This window comes from Pipistrellus kuhlii, unplaced genomic scaffold, assembly GCF_014108245.1.
Source record: "Pipistrellus kuhlii isolate mPipKuh1 unplaced genomic scaffold, mPipKuh1.p scaffold_m20_p_3, whole genome shotgun sequence".
NCBI classification, from domain to species: Eukaryota; Metazoa; Chordata; class Mammalia; order Chiroptera; family Vespertilionidae; genus Pipistrellus; species Pipistrellus kuhlii.
In genome coordinates, this window is record NW_023425529.1 from 67,206,232 (window position 1) to 67,232,208 (window position 25,977).

Here is a 25,977-nt window from a genome sequence, read left to right on the forward strand (position 1 = left end):
ACCTTTAAATGCATGTTTCCCCCCGCAAGACTATCTTGTTATTAGTGGTTTGTGTGCGATACTGCTCTTTAAGCATATGTCAAGAAAGTAGACACATTCCAATTTTGTATTAATTCAATTAAATAAGGAAACAAACTAAAATCTATAGCCTTCTAAATTTGAGCAAAGCTCCTGCTTATGGTTTAAGTCACTGAATTTTCTTTTTGGTAAAATTCTTGGCTTCCTTTATGGACAATGTTATGTTTCTTAAAGAGTTAATCCATGGGAACGGATTTGGCAGATAATTATAGATGATGACAACTTGCAGAAATGAGTTTTGTGTTGTTTCAATTGTTTTTGGAGTATAAGGAAGACACCATGATGCATATACATCAATAAGTATTTGTCCTCTTAGTGAACAATTCTACAATGGAATTTTTTCATCCCCTATCATTTAGGTTGTAAGTGGAGAAGCTTAGGGATGTAGATAACACTTTAGAAATTTGGATACATAAACTGATACCTCAGCCAGACTCATTTGGTAGCAAACCCTCATTTCTCTTGCTACTTAGGTGCCTCTGACATTTCTTTAAGTGTCTTCCTCCTTTGACCTTTTGGATATTATACCATTTGAGTCCTGTAATGGCTCTTTTGGTTTCTTCTTTGTGTCTTTGTTGCCTTTTCTTCTTCCTGACCCTAAGTGACGGACTTGGATCCTTCAGGGAAAGAACCAAGTCTTAGTCATCGATTTACCAGCTCAGACCACTATGTTGGGAACATAGTTGTTCAATGAATTTTGATTGAACTAGGTGTCTTTTTCTTTTTGGCAATCTGTCCTTTTCTCCTAATGCTTGGTGTGTTCACCCACAATCTTAACCATCCTATAGGCTGAAGAGTTCCAAATCAACATGTACAACTCTAACCCTCAACTTCTAGGCTGGCTTTCTGAATCCATTTCATCCTCACAATAACATCTTTTTTTTTCCTTTTTTTCTTTTTTTTTTTTTTCTTTTCATTCTGGGGATTGACCACCCACAACATAGGTATGTGTCCTGACCAGGGATAAAATCTGACTTTTCGGTGCGCGGAATGACACTCCAACCAACTGAAACACATTGGCCAGGGCTATGTTACACTTCTTTTGGGTTCTTCATAGGAGCTAACATGATTATGGTGGTAAGTCTCTACTAGAGGGAGAAACCACAAGCTTAATTAGTAATCTAATATTTGCTATAAATGGATATACGTGCCTTCACCATGAAGTATGTAGAGCAGTACTTTTTAAACTTTAGTATCCATGCACATCATCTGAAGATTCTGTAAAATATGGATCCTGAGTCCATGGATTTGGAGCAGGATCTTGGATCCTGCAATTTTTAGCAAGCTATCACAACGTCACATGTCCAAGGTCTACTCTTTGAGTAGCAAGGATGTAGAGCACTTTCTTCTTTAAGAAAGAGATTTTAATTACTTTTGAAATTTTCTTCTTATTCTGAATAGTAAAATTTAAGTCACATCTGGGAAAAAGGAAGTATTATTAACAATATCATGTCAACCATAACATGTTTCCATTGGACATTTCATTAATGGTAGTTAAAGGTGCTTTTAAAAATATCATTTTAAGTAGTAAAACAAAAATTTTGCCAAACTTCATTTTCATTTGTATACAGAAAATTTTGTTTTAAAGTATTTACTAAAACTATTTAAAACTGTATTCACATATCGCTATGTTTGCAAACATTTTTCATTTTGTGACAACAATCCATGCTTATTCATTAGCATTTTGTTCAGTTAACAAATGTTATGGCCTATTTAATGCTAACAAAGACATTCCTATTCTATATACTCTATATTTGAACATATTTCTCCAAGAAAATTCTGAAGTTTTGAAGACAGGAACCATGCCTTACATTTATTTTTTCTCCCCAAATAATTTAGCAAAATGCTGGGTGTTTGGTGAACTCTTTTAATAACTACTTATTTGATCTGTATGTTCTGCCTGGCTTTTTCTTAATCCTTCATTTGCCTTCACAATAATTGTAGTATTTACCACTATTATTTTCAAATAGTGATTGTTCATAAAGTCCTTTAAAATACTCTCCTGGAAAAATAAAAGTGTATCTTTATGTTTGATGCTACCTGATTACAGCAGTTTCTTTTTATTAATGCTGTAATAGAACAGTACCATTCCATTTAGCGGGCAAGATATACTAAGGTTTAGCTTTTAGGCTTTAGAAACTTGATTTCTTATCATCACTTTAACCTGCCATTATATTCTTCTATTAAAATGAATACATCATGTTCAACTTTAAATTTTAATAAGGTTTGACTGCCTGTATATGAGAAGATATGTCACAGGAAATATTCTTCTAATCTTTCAGTAAGTAATGAAATTTGAATCTTTAATTTCTGAATTAAAATTTATGTAGTAAATTTAGGGTTCATGCAATAAGATTAAGATATGAAAAATATTAAAACTATATTTTCAGTTTCTAGAATTATATGTGCCTTTCTGCTTGTCAAGCAGAAATGTTTTTTTCTTTCTTTTTTTTTTTAAATAACATTCTTTAAGAAAGAAAGTATGAAAAGAAATAAAAAATAAAAATAAGCAAAAAAAGAAAGTATGATTACAAACAACAGGCTTTAGAACTTAACTTTTAATTTAATTTGGTAATAAAAACTTACTATTAATAATTAATTATAATTACACAATTGAATTATTTATTATGTTATGCATAACCCATGGACACAGACAATAGTGTGGTAAAGCCTGGGGTGGGAGGCGGGTGGACTAGAAGAGGTCAATGGGAGGAAAAGGGCACATATGTAATACTTTCAACAATAAAGATTTAATTAAAAAACAACATAAACACCAATCCTTTGGATGGGGATTCACTGTGGTTTTCCTCCCATGAACATGCCCCTGCCTTTCCCTTTCTTTTTCTCTCCTCTTCTGCTTTTTCAGTGGCAAGAGTCATTCTGTGAATAGCAGATTTAATTATTTCTTACCAAGCAGCTCTCTTTCCTACTTGTCATGATTATAGATTCCAGGCTTTATCTTTGTTGTTTGTAACACATTTTTATCTGGTGAAACTCATCATTTATTTCTTTGGACCCTGTGGGCAGTTGGACTTTTAAAAATTAATACTTTCGCATTCGTGCTGGTGTGGCTCAGAGTCTGATCACTGACCCATGAACCAGAGGTCACGGTTTGATTCCCAGTTAGGGTATATGCCTGGGTTGTGGGCTTGATCCCCAATAGGGGATGTGCAGGAGGCAGCTGATCCATGATTCTCTCTCATGATCAATATTTCTATCTCTCTTTCCTTTCCCTTCCTCTCTCTGAAATCAATAAAAACATATTTATTTTATTTTATTTTATTATTTTATTTTATTTTTACAGAGAGGAAAAGAGAGGGATAGAGAGTTAGAAACATTAGTGAGCGAGAATCATCGATCAGCTGCCTCTTGCACACCCACTACTGGGGATGTGCCCGCAACCAAGGTACATGCCCTTGGCCGAAATCGAACCTGGGACCCTTGAGTCCGCAAGCCAGTGCTCTATCCACTGAGCCAAACCAGCCAGGGTGCACATTATTTTTATTTTTAAGTGTGTTTTCCTAAATTTCCTAATTTAGGGAAAAGGTTGTAATTGTGCTTCCCGAGTTAAGTCTTGTTTAAGAGAAAAAAAAGAGATGTGAAACCAAGCAGCACCTTGAGCTGTGCTAAAACCTCAAGAGGGAATACTGATGATCTTCACAAAATTGAGAAAGATAATATTCAACTCCTAAGTTCAGAGCCAAAGTTGACTTCCTTTAGTCTGTGGCAAGCCCTCATCCCTGCTAGGGTTTTTCTTATCATTTGTTCTAGATTAGGATTTTCAAAGTTCTCTTCAGGTGGCATCTCAAAAGTTCAGTGCTTTCTTTGTCTCTGAAAATCCCCTAATTTCATTGCTCTCAAATTCTTTGCATCATTTTCACTTCAATATATCTTACATGATTTATATGAGTCAGAATCTATAATGAAAAGTGCATGTACAATGATCAGCCAAAAAAAAAAAAAAAAAAAAAAAAAAAAAAGATACGGGTCTTTCCTACTGTGAATCTTAGGCTGATGAGGGATTTAAAAAGTGCAACTGTAAAAGTCAACATGACCTAAATGCAAATCCAAGGAAACTTTATTTAATGTTTATCTTCTCTGTTCCTGAAATGATTCTTGAAGTGGTTTGACTTCCAGGTACATGTTTGTTTGCAAATTTTGGAGTTTCCCAGATGAAATCTAAAATTGGCCCCTGTACACCGAAGAAAGAGGCAGGCTACTCCTAATGGGTAGAAGGCAGTTTTAGTGAGCAATGGAGCTTGCATGGGCCCGCTTTTCTTGGGCAGCAGTGAGACAGGAGCTCTCCACACTTGCCTGCCAGAATCTTAAGTTCACGGAGAGGCCTTCCTTGACCTCAGTCACTTATGTGATCGAAGGTCTTCCCAGCACATTGATCTCTCACGTCTGTGTTCTTGAAAATGGCCCCCGCTGTGTGAATGGTGGGTAGAACTCACATTCCAAGGACAGGGAGGATTATGAGACTCTAATTGTCTGGATTCAGCTCATGGGTAAGCTGCTCATCCAATCCTCTCAATGACCCCTTTAACAGTGTAGTTTTACTTATATTGTTTGCATGGCAACAGGTGATGACAAAGGACTCAGAGGCAGATCATAGCTTGGGCCTTAGTGATCATCTGTATAACAGTGGATATTTTCAACCCAAATCAGTTTTCTGAGCATTTTTATATCAGGAAAATCGAAAAATAATTGCCCTTGACCAGAATTGAACCTGGGACCTTTCAGTCCACAGGGCGACATTCTATCCACTGAGCCAAACCGGTTCTGGCGAAAATCAGAAATTTTAAAAAGTAAATTAAATTGGATGATACAATCTAAAATACTAGTATATTATCTCCCCCCCCCCCAATTAATGGAAATGGATCTTAAATTTTATTTAAATTTTTAGAATTATATGAACACTACTTTGTAGAAGGCTTTTGCATATTTTTAAAATCTATTTGAGTAAGAAGATGAAAATCTTGGAGTGTATTGAATTAATTCTTTAAGTGCCCTTTCAGAAAGTCAGTGTTTTAATAATTTTTACTTTGCTCATGTAAGTTGACTCTTACTAAATATTATATCCTTATTGGAAGTTTCCGGCTAGATAGTTGTGATCTTTTATTCATAAGATTCATCTCCATTATTAGTCTCAGATATTAAGGTTCAGTATTTACTTTGCATTGTAATAATTTACAGATTTTGATAATAGACTCCATGTATCAAAACTTCCTAAAACATTTCAATAGTAATTTAGCATAGGTTTTCTAGTAATTTTTTTTAACTTGTTATAATAATTAATTACGTATTAGAGTCTACATTCTATGCCTTTATGCTAGGAGCTGTTAAAGGGTACAATTATGATGATACTAGTAGCCCTGCACACAAATCCCTGCACCAGTAGGTCGCTGCCACCCTCCTGTAGCTCTCAGCCTGCTGCTCTGCTCTCCTGCAGTTCCCTCCACCCTGCCTATGGCTTGCTGCCCTGCCCCCTCCTGTAGCTCTCCACTGCCCGCTTATAGTTCACTGCCACACCCTCCTGCAGATCCGTGATCAAATCGTTATGTGGTTGGTCATTACACATCAGGGTGTAATGGATGATTAGCATATTTGTCTCTTATTATATAGGATTAGCCTTACCCTCAATTGTTTTACATTTGGGGAGTCCTTATTAAACAAGAAGCTAGAAGGCTGGGCGAAATGAAAGCTCTGTTGTGGAGATGTAACAGATTTTGACTAGAGAATCAGTTAACAGGAAAGTTTCACGGAAGCAGGAGGCTGGTGTATTTCACCCAATTATAACACTTCTTTATCAGTGATTTTCAAGTAGATTTCCTTTGCAGCGAAGCACCTCAGGGTGGTATTTCTTGGAAGTGACATTGAGTTAAGCGTTTGCTATTTCAGGAAACAAACAATAGGGAGTGGGTGCTATGGTGATTTGGGTATACAACCCATAGGGAAATAACATCCTTGAACAGGGCCCAGCACCTCACAAAGGTGATAACTGTATTGTGGTTATGCCTCCTGGCAGCAGGAATTCAGGGATGCTCTGATGTCATTGCTGCAGCTTGGACCATCTCTCTATGAAAGCTCTGCTTTCCACTCACTCAGGCTTGCTTGTGTAACTCTTCTATATTTTATCTCCATCTTTAAAAAAAATGATATACGGTTATTGATTTCAGGGCAAGGGAGAAAGAGATAGAAACATGAATAATGAGAGAGAATCATTCATCAGCTGCATCCTGCACGCTCCCTACTGGGGATGGAGCCCTGCCACCCAGACATGTCCCCTTGACCGGAATAGAACCTGGGACCCTTCAGTCACAGGCCTATGCTCTATCCACTGAGCCAAACCTGCTAGGGCTTGTTTCCATCTTTGCTTCAGTTCAGTCACTATTTTGTTTCCTTCATATCCTAAGCTTGCTCTCACCTGTTCAGCTCCCACTCCACCTTTATTCTCTCTGTCTATTCACGCTCAGATCTTACTATACAAAACTTTTCTAAGTTACTATTTTCTGGTTCAAATGGGAGAGTAATCTAATTGGGTAGAGCTGTGTTTTTTCTTGTCAGCATTAAGGTCCATTGGCTCATGAGTGAATGTATTGCTTTGGGTCCAAGCAGCTGTGGGACATAAACATGGATGCATGTGACTACTGTATCCACAGGGACTTTGTGTGGGTACTGCCTTAAAAAATATTTTTACTGATTTTCAGAGAGAGTGTAAGATCCATGGAAGAACAAGGCATCGATAAGCTGCCTCCTGCTTGCCCCCCACTGGTGAGAGAGCCTGCAGCCCAGGTACAATGCCCACAGTATGGGGTAGTTACTCTTAAAAAGTTAAGACTGAGATGTCAAGTAAAATAATACACTACCTTGAGAAGTGCTGACATTTTATGTTTTGGAATCACCTGGGAGAATATTCTCTATAATGTTTTCAGTACCGGAGCATAAAGAGTTTGAGGAATCCATGTGTTACATTAATAATGTTGACTTTTCCCCCCTCTAGCTTTGTAATCACACTCACTATGTTGCTTAGCAACTCTGCAGCATTATCTTCCAACCGAATGTAACTTGAAATACATGAGAAATGGAAACAAGAAATGTGATTCATAGGATTTGGTATTATTTCAAGTTACTGTCAACATAGCATGATATTACAAGACCATACAATACAGAATGCTTCTTGGCTTTTTTGAGTTAATATCAAAAGCACAGCGAACATTGAGTCACTTTAATTATTAGTAATAGAAATGTGATGGCCATAGACAGCCTTTCAGCCAGCTTTTCACATCCTTTATCTAAGTCTTCCCAAGAAGAACAAAACAAAAGCCTAAATTACATATTATTATTTTTGTTCTTTGAAAATTGTTCATAAAGGCAAAAAAGGGTGGCATTATTTTTTTTTAGCAGTGCAATGCCAATATCATTTTATTTCCCTTTTCAAAATGTAGGCCCTGCTTTGCGAAAGAATTGCTAGGAAGCAAGAGCTCTCAGTGCTGTGATGGAAGGAAAAGTGGGGCACAGAGGAAATCATCAGTTACTCTGTCAGCAACATTGATTGAAAGCTGGTCTTCTAGGCACGATGCTACAGTAATTACTAGTGAGACAGGAAGAATTTAGAAAAACAGAGAGATAAATTGAGCTAATGTTCGTATTGCTGGCGATATAAAAAACTAAGTGTGAAGAATTCGCATCAAGACCTATGCGATTTGCAAACATTTAGACTTTTCTCACTTTGAAAATAAACACTGACCCAAATGTCTAAACATGACAAGGATTCATGAGTGTGGGTCCTTGAAAAGTAGATATTGAGTTTAGAGAAATATCGCCTTTTTTTTTTTCTGATGAAATTTCCACGGTCCCTAAGTTAGACCAGTGTGGCTTTTAACTTTTGGGGGGATAACGACCACTTCAAAAATTTTATTGAAACCAAGGCTTTTCTTCCTAGAAAAATATAGATATCTAAAAACAGCATTTTACAATGAGTTTTCAGGGTCTGTAAAACTATAGGAGCCATCTATGAAACTGACATACAAAATTAGAAACCTTGATTCTAGAGAGCATGTTATTAGGGATGGAGTAGGGAGTGGCCAAAAAAAGGCGAGGGTGAGCCAAAACCAGTTTGGCTCAGTGGATAGAGAGTTGGCCTGTGGACTGAAAGGTCCCGGGTTCGATTCTGGTCAAGGGCATGTACCTTGGTTGCGAGCACATCCCCAGTGGGGGTGTGTGCAAGAGGCAGCTGATTGATGATTCTGTCTCATCGATGTTTCTAGCTCTCTATCCCTCTCTCTTCCTCTCTGTAAAAAAAATCAATAAAATATATTTTTTTTAAAAAGTTGAGGGTGAAATGAGAGGTAAGGTGGTTGGATTTAGAGTGTCTGGGGCTAAATACTCTCTCAAACTAAGGATTTCTTATCACCTACCATTGATTTTTCTCTTTTCTCTTTAACCACTATTGGACTCTTAACCACTCTACAAGTGGCATTAAAAAAAAAAAAAATTATAACCCTGGCTGGTGTGGCTCAGTTGGTTGGAGCATCATCCTATACACTAAAAGGTTGTGGGTTTGATTCTGGGTCAGGGCACATACCTAGGTTGTGGGTTCAATCCCTTAGTCAGGGTGCACACAGGGGGCAGATGATAGATGTTTCCCTCTCTCTCATTCTCTCTCTTCCTCTCTCTCTCTCTCTCTCTCTCTCTCTCTCTCTCTCTCTCTGTCTCAAAAGCAATTTAAAAAAATTAAAACTCTGTATCTGCCCTTATTTAGCTTATTAACCTTGGACAATCAGTTAATCCTTCTTAACCTCTGTTTCCTAATCTGTAAAATGGAGATAATATATAATTAAAAAAACACTGCAAGATAACATATGTAAAGCTCAAAGGAATCCCTCAAATGAAATGCATTATATTATTTACTAACATGTTCCAAGGTTTTGTATCTATTTCAGTGTTCACTTGTAGGCATATAATTATTTAGTCAGAAAATTCCTAAAGATAAGACAAAAATGTTGTCTAAAATGAATTTTTATAAAAATTCCCCTCAACAACATGTGTTTTGGTTTATTTATTGGAAATAAACTGGTTAATAAATTTGAATTAATCCTATATAATAAGAGGGGATATGCAAATTGACCATCACACCATCACAAAGATGGTGGCACCCATAGCCACAAGATGGGGCTTTCAGTCCCCTCAGCCCCACCAGAGTCCCAGTCCTTTCAGCCTTACTGGGGGGTAGGAGTGGCAGGTGCATGGTGTAGCCTGACCCATCCTCATCCTCCCAGCCACCCAGGGCTGGCCCAAAGTGCAAGCAAGCCTTGGATGGTGGCTGTCCAGCCATCCAGGGCCAACCGAGGCTCAGGTAACCAAGGGCAAGCCAAGGCTTGCACTGCTGGCAATGGCAGCAGCAGAGGTATGATGGAGGCATTGCCTTCCTTTGATCAATGGGCCACCTCCTACCCCTGAGGGTTCCTGGACTGTGACAGGGGGCAGGCCCGGCTAAAGGACCCCCATCCCCCGCCTCCAGTGCATGAGTTTTCATGTACTGGGTCTCTAGTATTATTATAAGATTGAAAAATAGCTTTGCTAGAAAAAAAGTAACAGAATATGTTAGAGATAAATGTTTAAACATTAAGCTATCTTAGTATATTTTTCATATTACTAGATCAAAATGAACTTTATTTTAGAGGTAAGTTGTATTTCAGTTTTAATACTCACTATTGTACATATTGGTCTTCTTTAATATTTGTCAATGAAAATAGCTAAAAATTATGTATAGTATACAATTGTATTAATATAATATTATTAACATTGCAGAGTGCAGAAGAAGCAGATATATCTGTCATTGCCCAGAACAAGAAATGCTTTGACAATGATATTGTTTGTTCTAAAAGTGTTTTGATTTCAGTTGGTGACACTGAAATTTACCTGAATGATACTCCTGACAAAGAGGTTAGTGAATTATTTCTTTTAGGATCATTATAATTTATACTAAGGATACTGAAAATAAAGTCTAAATAATTGGGGTACTTTTTCTCTGTAAACAGTTACTAGCTTTTGATTTTTTCTTGGCTATTTTTATGTGGCTACAGTGAGTCATATTTGACATGTCTCTTTTGATTATGCTCTAATTCTCCTTATTCTAATTATTTTATCTTTTCCTCATTCCCATGGTTATCACTCTGGCTTTATCAATAGTCACCTATTACCTAGAGTACTTGAACATGCTCCCAACTAGACTCCTGACTTCCTCTAATTGATCCTGACACACTCCAGTCAAATGGAAATCTAAGCTGTCACTCCAGTGCTTCAAAACTTTAAGTGACTTCCATTTCCTCACAAGGCCTCACCAATCTGACCATTGCCACCTCTCCTCACCTACGTCTCATTACTTTCTACTCTGATCCAGGTTCCAGAAGGTGGGGTTTTATCAGTTCTTCAAGAGCTCTGTGTTCTCTAACTTTTTTCTTCCTAATTATCATTGCTCATACCTGGAACCACCTTCAACTTATCCATTAACTTATTCTTATGTGATAGGTCTCATTTTATCTCTTTCAGGATCTCCTCTTCATGTATCCTACTTTAGTGAAATTAGGAGTGTGGTTGTCTTCTCTATTTGTCTATGAGTTATGTGAGAATTGGAGCCACTGTCACCCTATTTATTCTTACATTCTGGAGCCTGCCCATTTTGAAAGAATGAATAATTCTTTCAAGCTTATGTCTACTATATATCAAAATCTGTGTTAATTATTAAGATTGAAACAGTGAAAAGTCACTGTGCTTTCACTGTTAGGGATATTTTCTGAGGTGGGGAATATATTCAAGTAAGTAAGGATATGTAGTGTGATGTGTTATGCATGGCATGAATATGTACAGATAGTATGGGAACCCCTGAGAAAAAGACCTGAACTAACCTTGGGTGTTTAGGGTAAGTGTTAAGAGCACAGATTCTGAAGTTAGATAGTACTCAACTTGGAATCCCTATTCTATCACCTGCTAGCTGTGTCACTCTGGGCAAACTGTAGCTTTTCCATTTGTAAATTTGGGGTGATTCTACTTCTTAAGTTCATGTGAAGATTAAACTAAATAAAAAATTTCAAGAAATAACTCTTTTCCTCTTCTTTACCCTCCTTATTTTTAAAGACTCAGAGACATGTTCTAGATGTAATGATTTGAACTGAGTCATAAAGGATGAGCAGGTATTAGCCAAATAAAGAGAGAGAGAGTAGGAAGGCAATCAATAGAGAGGAAAGGACCAGAATTGAAAGATGAAATGGCATGTTTGAAGAACTCAAAGTGGTTAAGTTTAATTGAAGGGCATAGGAATACTGGAGGGAGGGTATGGCAAAGTGACTTGGGGAGAAGTGTCCAGATTGACTTTAATTCAGGGGCCATGATGGCAGGGGCAGTAGACAAGGAGGCTGGTTTCAGATCATGAGAGGTCTTTAATGGTGTAAGACAATTGAACTTATTTTACAAGTAAGAAGTTTTGGACATAAGTAAGAATGAATGGACATATGGCCCTTAAAAAGTGTCCTCTCAGATTTTAAAACAGTGTTTATCCAAAGTTTGGCGTGCAAAATTTCTGCATCTGAAATATCTTTCTATATAAAAGCCTAAGTGACCAAATGACTGACTGTTTGACCAGTATAAATGACACACAATGACCATCAGGGGGAAGATGCTCAATGCACAGGCATGGAAACATGGAACAGACTGATGAATCTCAGAAGGTTGGGGGAGGGCAGGAAGAGATTAACCAAAGATCTTACATGCAAACTAAAGGCCTGGTGCACGGATTCATGCGCCAGTGGGGTCCCTCAGCCTGGCCTGTGGGGATCAGGCTGAATCCATGCACCAGGCCTCTGACATCCCCTGAAGCAGGGGTCCTCAAACTTTTTAAAGTGGGGGCCAGATCACGGTCCCTCAGAGAGCTGGAGGGCCGGACTATATGAACTACTAATTCCTACTCTAACACCTCGGCTGCGCTCACTGCCCAAAAAATCTGGCGGGCCGGATCAGACTCCTCTGCGGGCCGCATGTGGCCCGTGGGCCGTAGTTTGAAGACCCCTGCCCTGAAGGCTCCTGGATTGTAAGAGAGCACAGGCCAGGCTGAGGAACCCCACTAGTACACGAATCAGTACACTGGGCCTCTAGTTTTTTTTTTTGTTGTTGTTTGTTTTTATAAAAGAGGATTCTTAAGTTCACCTTGGTAATGAGAATGGTTGAGGTTGAGAATGAAAATCTATTTTTAATGGTATCCCAAATTCTTTTGCATACTTAAGTTTGAGAACCAGTTCCCTAGAACAGGGATGGGAAACATCTGGCTTGTGGACCATATAAGGCCCTCGAAATAATTTGGTCTGGCTCTGCCAAGGCATTAGGAGTGAGTTATTTACATATTTGACCAAATATAGCAGACTAATTTTTAAGTTGATAATTTTGTATGGCCTATGAATGATGTTATAAATATCCAATTGACCCTTGGCAGAAAAAGGTTTCCTACCCCTCCTTTGGAACATAACTTACATTTCAGTCAGAAACATTGAGACATTGAGACCAGCCAGGCAGCACTCAAGCTTTGGACAAAACAGAGTTTCTATAATCATGTTGACATCCTTTTGAAATAATTACTACCGTTTGGTATAACAATCAACTGGATATTCATTTATAGACAAAGGTTCTCTCTAAGAACAAGGATGTATTAAAAAAACAAAACCTGAAGAGAAAATAATGCTTTTATGAAGACAGTTTAACACATTCTTGAAGTAGTAGTTACAGCTCTGTGTAATTTTCAAATCCAATTTTCACCTGTAGGCAGTTGATGAGGAAAGGTCATAAAGATAATTTGACTATAAAAAAATCCCTCACTAATATTGTTCTTCAACATTAAAAGTGAAAATAAGTACCATTTACTTTATGGAAAATGAATTGCTCATCTAGCCAAAGAAAATGAACCTTTCTCCCTCTCCCCCCCAATAAATGCTCACTTCTACTTTGATTAAAAACTAGAGGCCTGATGCATGAAATTGGTGCAAGAGTAGGCCTTCCTTCCCCTGGCCTCTGACACCTGAGATCTTGGCTGACTTCCCTACAGCCCTGGATTTGTCCAGAAGGACATCTGGAATGATGTCCAGAAGAACATCTGGTCTAATTAGCATATTACCCTTTTATTATTATAGATGTAGGATATAAACTTTTTATGAATTTAACCTGTACTTTGTTGTAATTCTTCACATTCATTTTATTTATTTATTTATTTTTTAGTTGATCTTAGAGTGAGAAAGAGAGAGAGGGAGAGAGAACTATCAATCAGTTGTTTCTCATACTTTTGCTGACTAAGGATAGAACCTGGCATAGAGGACAATGCTCCAACCAACTAAGCCACACCAGCCAGGGTTAATTCTATACATTTATAACATCACTAGAGTTTGTGTAAAGTGCTGTATTTCTCACCTAATGTGGATTTCTGTATTTTGGGCAATTCATAATACCGTGCTCTCTGAGAAGCATTCTTCCTTTCTGATTTTAAACAAAAGGAATATGCATCTCTTTTTGATCAAATATAATTATTGTGTGGTAGTAAACTGTCCTGTCTAATAAAAACTGTCCCGTAGGCAAATAGAGAAGATGTACTTTTACATCAGGATAATTAATGCAGAACTAACCTGAAGGAAGTCTAATAAGTTGCCTTATCCAAAAATTCATGTTATGGTCTAGTGATATGTCAGTCAGCCAAGAAACTTTAACAGAAAAATATATGGAAGATAATGTCATGATTAAAATGGAGCTATAAGCCACATTAGAAGCTTTACTTATTGCTGATCAGGCTGGAAGGTGAACAGGCCAATATAGGAAGGTGCTAAAAATTAATGAATCAGGGCTTGATCTAGATTCTAGAAGCTGAAGATACTGCCATGAGTTGACAAAGTACATCTTTCAAAGAGCTGACAATCAACTGAGGGGAAGACAGACAATAAAGCTGCAAACAAATCAGATAGCAGAAAGGTACTGAAAAGTGTAATCAAAACAATAGAAATAGGTTGGTGGCAGAGAGTGACTTGGGGCCAAGGCAGGCAACACATTTTATGGACCTAATGAAAAATGAAAATATGGGCCCATTGTCAAAACAGGAAAATGTTTTTCTTTCTTTTAGCGTTTCTCTTGACCTATCATGGTAATTTTTTTTCTTTATTAGTCAACTAGAGGCCCAGTGCATGAATTTGTGCACTGGTGGGTTCCTTAAGCCTGGCCTGCACCCTCTTGCAATCTGGGACTCTTCAGGGGATGTAGGGATCAGGCTGAAACTGGCAGTCCAACATCCCCCAAGGGGAGTAGTAGTGCACGAAGTGGCAGGTGGCCTGGGAGGAGCCTGAGCCTGGGCTGGGTGCCAAGCTGCTCCCACTCATCCCAGCCCTGCAAGGTAGTGCTGCCTAGAGGTGAGAGAGCCTTGCACCTCTGCAGCTACACTTGCCATCCATGAGCTCGACATTAGGAGTCTGTAGGTCAGTTGAATGGTGCTCCTGCTGTGGGAGCACACTGACCATCAGTGGGCAGCTCCTGCATTGAACGCCTGCCTCCTGGTGGTCAGTGTGCATCATAGCGATTGGTCATCCAGTCGTTCAGTCATTTGGTCACTTAAGCTTTTATATATATAGACTAGAGGTCTGGTGCATAAAATTTGTGCATGGAGGGATGTCCTTCAGCCTGGCCTCCACCCTCTCCAATCTGGGACATCCCTCTCACAATCTGGAACTGTTGGCTCCTAACTGCTTGCCTGCCTGCTGGCCTGATTGCCCCTAACTACTTCTGCCTGCCAGCCTGATTGCCCCCTAACCACTCCCCTGCTAACCTGATTGATGCCTAACTGCTCCCCTGCTGGCTCAATCGCCCCCAACTGCCCTCTCCTGATGTCCTGATCACCCCCAACTGCCCTTCTCTGCTGGCCTGATTGCCACTAACTACCCTCACCTGCCGGCCATCTTGTGGCAGCCATCTTTTTGTGGCCATCTTGTGATGACATAAAGACAGCCATCTTGTGGTGGCATATTGTGATGATGTCATGCAAGGGCCTGACACCACCTAAGCTTTTATTATATAGGATGCCTTTCTCACTTAAGCCAGTGGTCAGCAAACTCGTTAGTCAACAGAGCCAGATATCAACATTACAACAACTGAAATTTCTTTTGAGAGCTAAATTTTTTTAAACTTAAACTTCTTCTTATGCCACTTCTTCAAAAGTAGACTCGCCCAGGCCGTAGTATTTTGTGGAAGAGCCACACTCAAGGGGCCAAAGAGCCGCATGTGGCTGGTAAGCTGCAGTTTGCCAACCACAGACTTAAGCACAAGGATACTCCCAGGTTGAGTTCAGACTCTCAGAGGTACCCAGGGCCTTTCCTTTAACTTCAGCTTGGCACTTTTATTTTCTATTGTAATTATGTATGTTTATAGGTAAAGTAATACATCGTCAATGTAGAATTTCTGAGTCAGTTGATATATTGTCTTAATTTATTCTATGTCCATGCTCTTGTTCATGCTTTTTTCTATAACTGAAATACCTTTCCCTTTTGGCTCATTAATCCATGTTGAGCCCATTCAACAGCTTGTGTCTCATAAAACCCATTTTATGTATTTCCTATTTTATGTATTTGTTTTGTCATTTATTATAGAATTCAGAAAGAAGGACTGAGCAAAAATACTAGTATACAGATACTACTTAGTAAATCATAATTTAATGTTTACATTTTAAAAGCAATGAATTTACTTTAAAAAATAATTATTATTATTTCTAAAGAAGCAATCAGGTTTTTTCCTGGAAAATGAACCTACATACCAGCTTTGGAAGGCAGGGTACTACATGGTGGTATACTTCCCAGAGAAAGATATCACTATTCTTTGGGATAAAAAGACAACCATTCATATCAAAATTGGACCACAGTGGAAGGTAGGTCAACCTATTTGGTAGGTCAATCCAAGTGATAATGCAAAATATGAAATAACATGTGCCTTTTAATGTTTTGTGGAAATAAGATGATGAATGTCTTTTTTAAAGAAATGGGTTATATTTTCAGAATTACTAATTCATATTTCAATGAAGAACCACTTTACCAACTAGAGTACATCATTGTATACAGTTCTTTTTGTATTATCCTCACTGTATCCAGTTTTCCAAAACTACTTAGGTCATCTTCTTCTTCTTCTTCTTTTTAAAATATATTTCTTTATTGATTTCAGAGAGGAAGGGAAAAGGAGAGAGATAGAAACATCAATGGTGGAGAGAATCATTGATTGGCTGCCTCCTGCACAACCCCTACTGGGGATCCAACCCACAACCCAGGCATGTGCCTTTGTCCGGAATAGGACCTCGGACCCTTCAGTCCGCAGGTCAACGCTCTATCCTCTGAGCCAAGCCCGCCAGGGCCAGGTCAGCTTCTTTCTTCCCATCCACTTCAGCATGGTTTTGTGATATGTTTAAAATACAGTTTGATTCATTAGTTACAAACTGCACTTCATCTTTCCCTCCATATCTGGATCTATTTTTTAAATTTTTATATAGTCAAATTATTTTTAAAAAGTAAAAAACAATACTCTTATGATTTACAATTGTACAGATTTTAACAAACACCTAGTGTTATATACCCACCACCACAGTCTTATATAAAGCAAATCCATCAACTCCAAAATTTCTCCCAGGTTGGCCCTCTTCTGCAAGCTCCTACCTCTATTCCTTAAACTTTGGAAACCACTGATTTATTTTTCATTCCTAGAGTTTTGATTTTTCTGGATATGATATAAATGAAATTGTACAATCTGTAATCTTTTGGTCTGGCTTCTTTGATTTGGTAAAATATATTTAAGATTCATTCATATTGTTGAGTATATTAATAGTTTGTTCCTTTATACTGCTGAGTAGTATTCTGTTGTATAGATGTAATAGTTTGTTTTATGATTTAATATTCATGATTTAATATTCAATTTTGGATGCTTACCATTTTGATAATTATATTTTCAGTTGTTTTAAACATTGTCTTCTATTAAATATTTTGTTAAATATTTTTAAATATGTTTATTATTTTAAATATTCAAATTTTTGTTTCAGTAGTTTAAATTTATATATATTTTTTTGACATATTGATGTATTTATAAGAATTCAGTTTATCTGAAATTGAAATTGTGACATGGATATAATTTGTGGCAAATAAGGAAAAAATTATAATAACATATCCTCATAAAACTATGAGAAATATGTATTTAAAAATATTTTAACATGTTATAAATTTTAGATATGATTGTATATTGAAGTCATTTTCTTTTTCCTAGGTGAGAGAAAGCCCCCAAATCTATTCCTTGGTGTTTGCTGGTTTCTTGCATTTCTTTTATGAAGTTGACATACTTTTATAATGGTCATAGGTCTTTAATGATTTTCCTTTGCCATTTTTCATCATGTGTCCTCCTTCCCCTATTTTTTGGAAACAAATTAACCATTTAGTTTTGCATCCCCCAACTCCGCCCTGCCCCCAGTGGCGGATTGTTCAGTCTTTGGATAAATGTAGTGGCTTCTGAGAGCAGAGACACTGAGGTCAGCAGTGGCCTGGCAGCTGTAATCCTAGGGTTGCTGTCAGCCTTGCTGAAGACACGGGCAGTCTGCTTCATCCTCATTGAAGGGCTGCAGTGCACCCTTCAGCACACCAACAAAGTCAGTTTGCTTCCTTTTAAAATTTTAAGGAGGATTTCCATGGTTTATGAAAAATTCTTCCCTGTATTCTTAGTCCATCTCCTTTCCCGCAGAGTAAAATTTTACACATTATTTGAGAAAATTCAGTGGGTATTGTTGATGTGAATAATCCATATGATACTTTCAATAATAATTTTACAACCCATAATGATTTTTATAAAATTAGGTAAAATTTAGATTTTATTCACTGTATCATGATGGCATTATATAGAAATATTAAAGTTAATTTTTGTTATATTTTTAATGTTCTGGCTTTTCAGTCTAATAAGGAGGAAAAGAAATTAGTTTATTGTTTCAACATTTATAGTGGTAGAAAACCTTAAACAATCAGAAGGTGGGGCTTTTATCAATAAAATTTTATATATACATGAATACATACAAGTGTAATGTTTGTATTATTCTTTTCCATGTTACTTATGCTATTGGTTGCATCAATGCTAAGACATTGGTAAGTGTGGAAAGATAAAAATTTGGAGGACGGTAGAACATTTTTGAAAATTTAAAAATAATTGTTAAATATAATTAGCTACGTATGAAACTCCACATTTTTGAAACATATTGTAAATGGTTATTGAATAAATTATTAAAATGTCTATCTTAAACATTTAAAATATTTTAGTTATCTGTCCTTAAATGTTAAAGTGAACATAGAATATTTCTTAGTAATTTTCTCTTGCTTTAGAACAAAATATCAGGATTATGTGGAAACTTTGACAAATGTACTTCAAATGACATGACCACATCTAATAACTTAGAAGTGAGAAATGCCCAGGTGTTTGGAGATAGCTGGGCATTAGGACAGGTAAGTTGAATATAGATCTTATAAGTAAATAATTTTATTCTTATGGGAGCATTTATTTAGATAATACTAGTTTTATGTAATAGTTGTATAGCAATTCATATTGGACAAACTGCTTTCACATTTGTCTTTTAATATCATTCTTGTGACAACCATACAATGTAATAGACGTTGTCTTCATGTTATAAATGGAGAAACTGAGGCTGAAGGAGGTTAAATTATCTGTGAATTAGACAAATATTACAAAAGATTGTATTAGGAAGGATGAGTCTAAAGAATTCAAGAAGGTCTTCTGCCTTTGTGGCTTGTTGGGTAGATGCTGGCGCTCTTCCCTGAGGCAGGACAAAGCGGAGGGTGGGTGGCAGGGGACGGTGAGAGCAGGGCAATGGTGCAGAGGTAAGTAGGCTCGGGTATGGTGAGAGGGAAGTGACAGAGATATCTTTTGTGAAAATGCCCAGCTTTCAGATTCAGTAAAGAGATCCAGGCTAGAAATAGATTTGGCAGCTACAAGTGTATTCGGGGTGTTGAGGCCATGAGAAGCGAATAGAATGTGGGAAAGAGAAGTTTGAAGGTCAAGGTTTCCTAAGAAGGGAGGGTGAAGGAGAATGGGGAGTAGCAGCCAAGGAGGAACCTCCCCCCGCCCCCCAAATGGTGCCACAAAAATCAAATGAGGAGAGACCTTTAAAAAGGGCAAAGTAATAAACAGAATCAAAGGTAGCAAGAAAGGTCAAGTGAGATGAAGACTGCAAAACTGCCTTTGTACTTAGCAATGAAGAGACCAAGATGACCTTTCCCAGGGCGGTGTCAGGTGTAGATTAGAAGAGTCTGAGACCACATTGCTGAGTACACTGGCGGTGAGCCTGCTGACAGGAGTGTGAGTGTGTAGAACTCAGAGGATGGCACACGACAGAAATGAAAGAGGTGAAAATGAAAGGAAAGAGAATCCTTTGCTCATGTAATGATCTTAATCATTTAAATGCCGCACTTAAGGCAATTGGGAAATTATTTACCTCTACTGTCTCTAATAGTCCTATGATTTTTAACAGTATGTTTGGTTGTTTTCAAAAATAACGCATGCTATGAACATTGAGCTGGCTGAGCACTGTGCTTTAGGCAAAGCCTGTCTGGAAGAAGGAGGATATATGGTATTAGCTGTTTGTCATGGACACAGTCAGCATTGGTTACTCTGGTTTCTGCTTCACAGATGACCCCTAAAACTTTCTTTTCTCCCTTAACATTTTCCGCAGTGTGAAAACGCACATGAATTATTTAAACCCTGTGAGGCACATCAGAACAAATTTCCGTATGCCAAGAAAGAATGCTCCATTTTGTACAGTGATGTTTTTGCTCCTTGTCGCAATGTGGTAAATGAATACTTTACTAATCTCTCACCTTTAAATGGGTACTGCTACATTTATAACATTGAGACAAATAATTTAGCTAACCATGGTTAGGAAGACAAATTTGGTAGTTTTTTGTTTTTTTCTTTTTCTGTAAAAGTGATGCATTTAGTTGATTTCCTCTCTCCACACACCATCTTTTTAAAATAGCATCCATTTGCAGGAATCTCTACTAGTTTATGAAGCATTTCTTTGCATACATCATCAAAGCCATAAAAGATTGATCAAAGCTGCATTTGTTTTTCTGCAGAGAATACTACAAATAGGCATGCTCTTCCTCAACCCCAAGTATAGTTTAAAAGTATTTCCAGTAGCACATTTAAAATGGTTTTAGAAGCATATCACAAGATGGACTGTAATGTATTTAGAAATGTAATTGCTTAAGATATCTATAAATGTCAAGTAAAAGTACCATGGGTAACAGAATTTTTTTAATGCCAATGTGAATATTCCAAAGATGAAACAATGAACTTCTGCAAATTATAAATCTGTTATATTGCATACGTTGAAATTATATTGGTATGTTAATCCCATTACATGATTTGCTAGTTCTTTGATCTTACATTTGCCTAATCAATTTCTTTCTCCTGTGAGCATGATAGAGGTTTGAGATATTGAGGACTCTCTAGGTATCAGTGACAACCTGTTAGTATCAAATTTCATAAATTTACCTGTTAGTTTTTCCTTAGACTTTCCCTCAATTATAGTTAGTAGTTACTGAAATTGATTGATTTTTTTACCTAATTTTTCAGATTGATGTTACTTCTTTTGCCAAAAATTGCCATGAAGACACTTGTAACTGTAATCTCGGTGGGGACTGTGAGTGCTTATGCACAAGTGTAGCAGCTTATGCACATAAGTGTTGTCAGGAAGGGGTACCGGTTCACTGGAGATCCTCTACTGTTTGTGGTAAGTATCCCTCTTAGGACTTCATCATTAGGTGGGAACGTCATAAGGAGATCCTATTAATTGTCTTCTCATAGAAATAATACCATAAAACTCATGAAAATAGAATTGCTTTAAGATGACTAAATTGTGTATTCCTTTGATAATGCAGATACATTTTAGCATAGCTAAAGAATTTACAAACAGAAAAATTTGAGATAATGTTTTCTGTTCTGTGTTTGACTGTTGTCACTTCAACATGTGAACTGTAATTTACTTATATGCCATCCTGAGATAAAGTGTTTATTCCGCTATTCCTCTTATGGCTATGAAGTTTCTTTGTTCTGATTATAAGAAACATTTTTTAAAAACATCATTTTGGATTGCTTTTAAATTTGATTCTAAACTTATTATATACTTGTGTAGATGGTTAGTCTGCTGAAGACTTTATAATAACGTCACTTCACGGTTCTTTTGCTTGGTCATTGATAAACACATGGCAATATCTTACATTTAGGCCAGATTCCTATATAAGTTAACATTTCTTCTCTTTTTTTCTTTTAGCACATGATTGTGACTATTACAATGAAGGTATGTGACAGTTAAGGAATATCACTATAGTATTCTATTAAATGTATTTTCAGATTAAAAGTTTTTGGACAACTTTGCTGGGAACAAAGTATGAATAGTTAATAATTTGGTTTGCAATTCAATAAAAGCCTTTGCCTTCTAAACTGTATCTAAATTTCTAAGTATTTGTGTTAAAATTTATTCCCTGGAAAATAAAAGGAGGGTATGACCATCATCTTAGCACATAGGAGGCCCTCAATAGTTTTTGAATGATATAAAAATATAAATGAGTGAACTTAGCTAATTTTTTTTGGTAAAATGAAAGAGAGACATAGACCAAATGTATACCTTTTACCATTGTGTATAAAAATGAAAATTATGCAAACTTTTATTATGTTGTAGAAAAGGGAAACAAATTATAGATGTCATAATAATAGAAAGAATTTATATAGTCATAAGTTAGGGCACAAATAATTATTTAAATATTATAAGAACGAGAATATATTAATTTCATAATAATAATGAAAATCTCCTAGCTCTAAAAACATCCACATTTGCAGTAAGAAGTTTAACAGATGGTGCTGGCTGTTACTAAGTTATAGAAGCTATGAGACAAAATTATATTCTTAGTGAAAGCACCAGAAGTTGGCAGATTGGAACATGTTTCTTGTCAAACCTGTTTAATGAGGAAGGTGTAGCCACTTAACACTAATTTCAGAAAAGTAAGATGATTCAAGAGGTGTCTATTTCGTCAGTGACTGGACAAAATATGAACCCATGATGGAAATAATAGAGTAATAGTTGTAGGAAACCCTAATCCCATGCTCAGCAAACTACAGCTCATGAGCCATACGCAGCTCTTTGGCCCTTTTTTGAAGAAGTGGTGTTAGAAGAAGTCTAAGTTTCAAAAATTTGGCTCTCAAAAGAAATTTCAATTGTTGTACTGTTGATATTTGGCTCTATTGACTAATTAGCTTGCCAACCACTTCCCTAAGCCATTTAAAAACACCAACAACTAAGCAACCAATCAAAGGCATTTTTGGTGCTTTATTGAATCAGAGTTTGTCAACTATAGTACAAAGGAGGCCAGAACATATTGGATAAATAGAGATGCTAAATTAAAAAGAAAATAAATATTTTAGTTTTTTGTTTTCATATAGGTATGGAAGTTTGATAAAGGAAACAATCGAACATTAAAAATATTCTGTGATAGTTTAAAAAATATATTTCTTGTCAGGATTTAAAACACACCCAATACTCCAGATCAGTCATTTGGAATTCATGTTTAAAGTGAGACTGATTGCCTAATATATATAACAGTAATGATAACAATAGTTTTATTATATTGGCAACTTTATAATTTAAGTTTCAAAACATGCTTGTACTATATGCATTGTTATTAACACTTTATAGAGGAGGTAATTGAAGGACAGAGGAGTAAGTAATTTGGCCAAAGTCACTTAGCCAAAATGTTGTTAGCTGGGATTTATAAGCAATCTGAGTTCAGAACCAAGGAGCTTGATCACTTCCATGCTACACTGCCTAGTGTCTGGTTAACACATCCTACTCTAAGAACGATCACCACACGTTGTTATCATACACTCTGCAGAATGTACACAGAAACTGATTTAAGAAAACACTCCACATACAACAGTATGGTGGTTATTACTGGGAAGAGGGAAGAGGGTGGGGGTAGTAAAGGGTAAAGGGGACCAAATATACAGTATATATGGTGATAGAAGATGACTTGACTTTGGGTGGTGGGTACACAATGCAATATGAATATTATGTATCATAGGAATCTACACCTGAAACCTATATAATCTTATTGACCAGTCTCACCCCAATAAAAAGGAAAGAAAAAAAAAAGAAAAAAGAAAACACTCCAATAGCTTCTTCACTTAAGAATTCCTGCCTCACGTAGTTCTGCTGTGAAAGTCTGTACTTTCTCGTGTTCCTTCTGGAGGCTCTTGGATCCAGAAGCAGAATTTTCTGAGAATTGACTTCTGCCTCTTCTTATTTAGTATATTTTCCTTTCTGGCAACAAGTCTGTGCACTTCTACTGGTGGTTCTTACCTCTAATGTGTTATAGCATTCTTCAAAAACAGCTTTTTAGTTTCATTTTTAATGATATTGGTCATATTCAGAGGGTGAACATGAGGCATTTGGCCTTCATGAGACACCGATGAACTCAGTGAAGTGACAGGGGAATCTATTCTCTAGGACTAAACTAATAGGGAGAAGAACCAATCGACACAGGAGAGTAAGAGTTCATGAAAAAATAGCCCTAGCTGTTTTGGCTCAGTGGATGGCGTGTCAACCTGCGACTGAAGGATCACGGTTCAATTCTGGTCAAGGGCATGTACCTTGGTTGTGGGCACATCCCCAGTAGTGAGTGTGCAGGAGGCAGCTGATTGATGTTTCTCTCTCATTGATGTTTCTAACTCTCTAGCCCTCTCCCTTCCTCTCTGTAAAAAATCAATAAAACATATTTTTAAAAAGTTCATAAAAATGATGCAATAAAATGGATGATTGACAGGCATATAATATTTTTATAGTAGTACAGAAAAAATGTTTTAAATGATTATTCTTAATTTTTTTTTCATCTCGAATGATGTCAGAGCTCTTGTAAATTTGCCTACTCTTCTTTGGATATTCATAGATGACATACTTCTCTGTTTACTTATCACATCATGGACACTATCTTATTAAAATTCTTACTTATTTAAGAAATTCAGAAATAAATAATTGTAATTCTATTAGAGGATTTTTTTTTAAAAGGCAGATGAATTCAAAGGTTACAGCTGAGATTCTCTCAAAAATCTTCAATACAAAGACAATATATTATCTTCATGTTCATTTTATGGCATTTGCAAAAATATAAATATTGTATTGTTATTGCCATAAATGAGCAAGGACTTCACAATCCCACTAAAACATGTTGTACACATTTTATGTTCAGTGTTTTCTTGATAGGATATGCTTAACACTATGTTTAAAAAATCACTGCAGGAAATTATTGCTTTTGGTAGATGGTAAAATTATTCTTCTCCCTGCAGAAAATTAATGATAAAGTCAATGACTGTGTCTCTCAATGTTGGTGAAAATGTATGAAAACAATCCATACACAAGGTATCAATCAACTGGGAGTCAACTCTAGAGTGTTTGATTTTTATACAAATGGATTTCTCAGGTGGCAGTTATCTCTTCAGACTGCTGTAGCAAGGGACTTGTGCAGTACGGCAGAGATTTTGTTCATTTATCTATTTCTTTTTCCCTATTCATTTTTAAAAAAATATGTATTTTTATTGATTTCAGAGAGGGAGAAAAAGATAGAAACATAAATGATGCGAGAGAATCATCCATTGGCTGACTCCTGCAACATGGGCAAGTGCCCTGATGGGGAATTGAACTGTGACCTTCTGGTTCATGGATCAGTGCTCAACCATTGAGTCATATTGAAGGCCAGGCCTTTTCCCTATTCTTATGTTGAATATCCATGAGGGTATTCAAACCCTTAAGTTATAGTTGTATATATGTCTTCTTCATTTTGAATTGTATCTAATTATAATATACATATTTATCTACTAATTTGTACATTATTTACATAGAGGGGTAGGCAAAAGTAGGTTTGCCATTGTGAGTACTTGAAACACAACTTGTTTTTGTATTATCTATCATTTATCTATCTATCTATAATTTATTATTTGCTTACCCTATATTTATACAAATCTATATATTTGTAAATTGAAGGATATTACATCTTGAAAGTTTATGTTGTTCTTGTCTTTCCTAGAAAACAATTCAGTAGGTGGTGTAGACTAATGATAGAGTTTTCTTTGGTTTTTATTGACTTGAGCTCAGAGAGAAACATTGTACATGTAACTGGGGTGTGCACTGCTTAGAAATTCTCCACTGTCCCTGCTCAGCTTTGTCTTGGTGTGGGGGCAACGTTCTTTCAAGTCTCCTCTCCACCCAATGTGTCAACTCCCTTAGAAAGCTCTTTTCCTCATGGCTTATAAGTGTCCACAGCAGTTGAAAGGCAAAGTGTCCCAGCTGATGAGTCAGTGGAGGAGACCAGGCTTGAAGATAACTCATTCTCTGAGACCCTGCCTCTTCTCCTGGTCCTAATGGTGAATATTTTGGTTCTTGCTCTCCTTTCTACTTAAAAGATGTTTGACCCTCTAATCCAATGATTTTCTTTTCTTCTCTCAGGCGTGGTCTTCATTCTGAAAGGGAAACAACCTTGTCCTTGGATTTCTTTAAATATGTTCTTTCCTCCCTCTTAACAATAGGCTGGAAAAGGAAAATTATTCTTGAAATTAAAAATTAGAGAATAGCCGGAACAGGTTTGGCTCAGTGGATAGAGCATTGGCCTGCGGACTGAAGGGTCCAGGGTTCGATTCCGGTCAAGGGCATGTGCCTTAGTTGCGGGCACATCCCCAGTAGGGGATGTGCAGGAGGCAGCTGATTGATGTTTCTCTCTCACTGATGTTTCTAACTCTTTGTTTCCC

At 36.8% G+C, this 25,977-nt stretch overlaps 1 protein-coding gene across 1 annotated transcript in view; it reads left to right on the forward strand.

Moving 5' to 3' along the window:
• OTOGL (otogelin like) overlaps window positions 1–25,977 on the forward strand; it is a 149,981-nt gene that overhangs the window by 63,644 nt on the left and 60,360 nt on the right. The window contains exons 26-31 of the mRNA XM_045588285.1: window positions 9,892–10,026; window positions 15,869–16,018; window positions 18,492–18,611; window positions 19,856–19,972; window positions 20,761–20,917; window positions 21,458–21,484. Of these exons, the coding sequence (XP_045444241.1) occupies window positions 9,892–10,026; window positions 15,869–16,018; window positions 18,492–18,611; window positions 19,856–19,972; window positions 20,761–20,917; window positions 21,458–21,484 (706 nt within the window). The remainder of the gene's footprint in view (window positions 1–9,891; window positions 10,027–15,868; window positions 16,019–18,491; window positions 18,612–19,855; window positions 19,973–20,760; window positions 20,918–21,457; window positions 21,485–25,977) is intronic.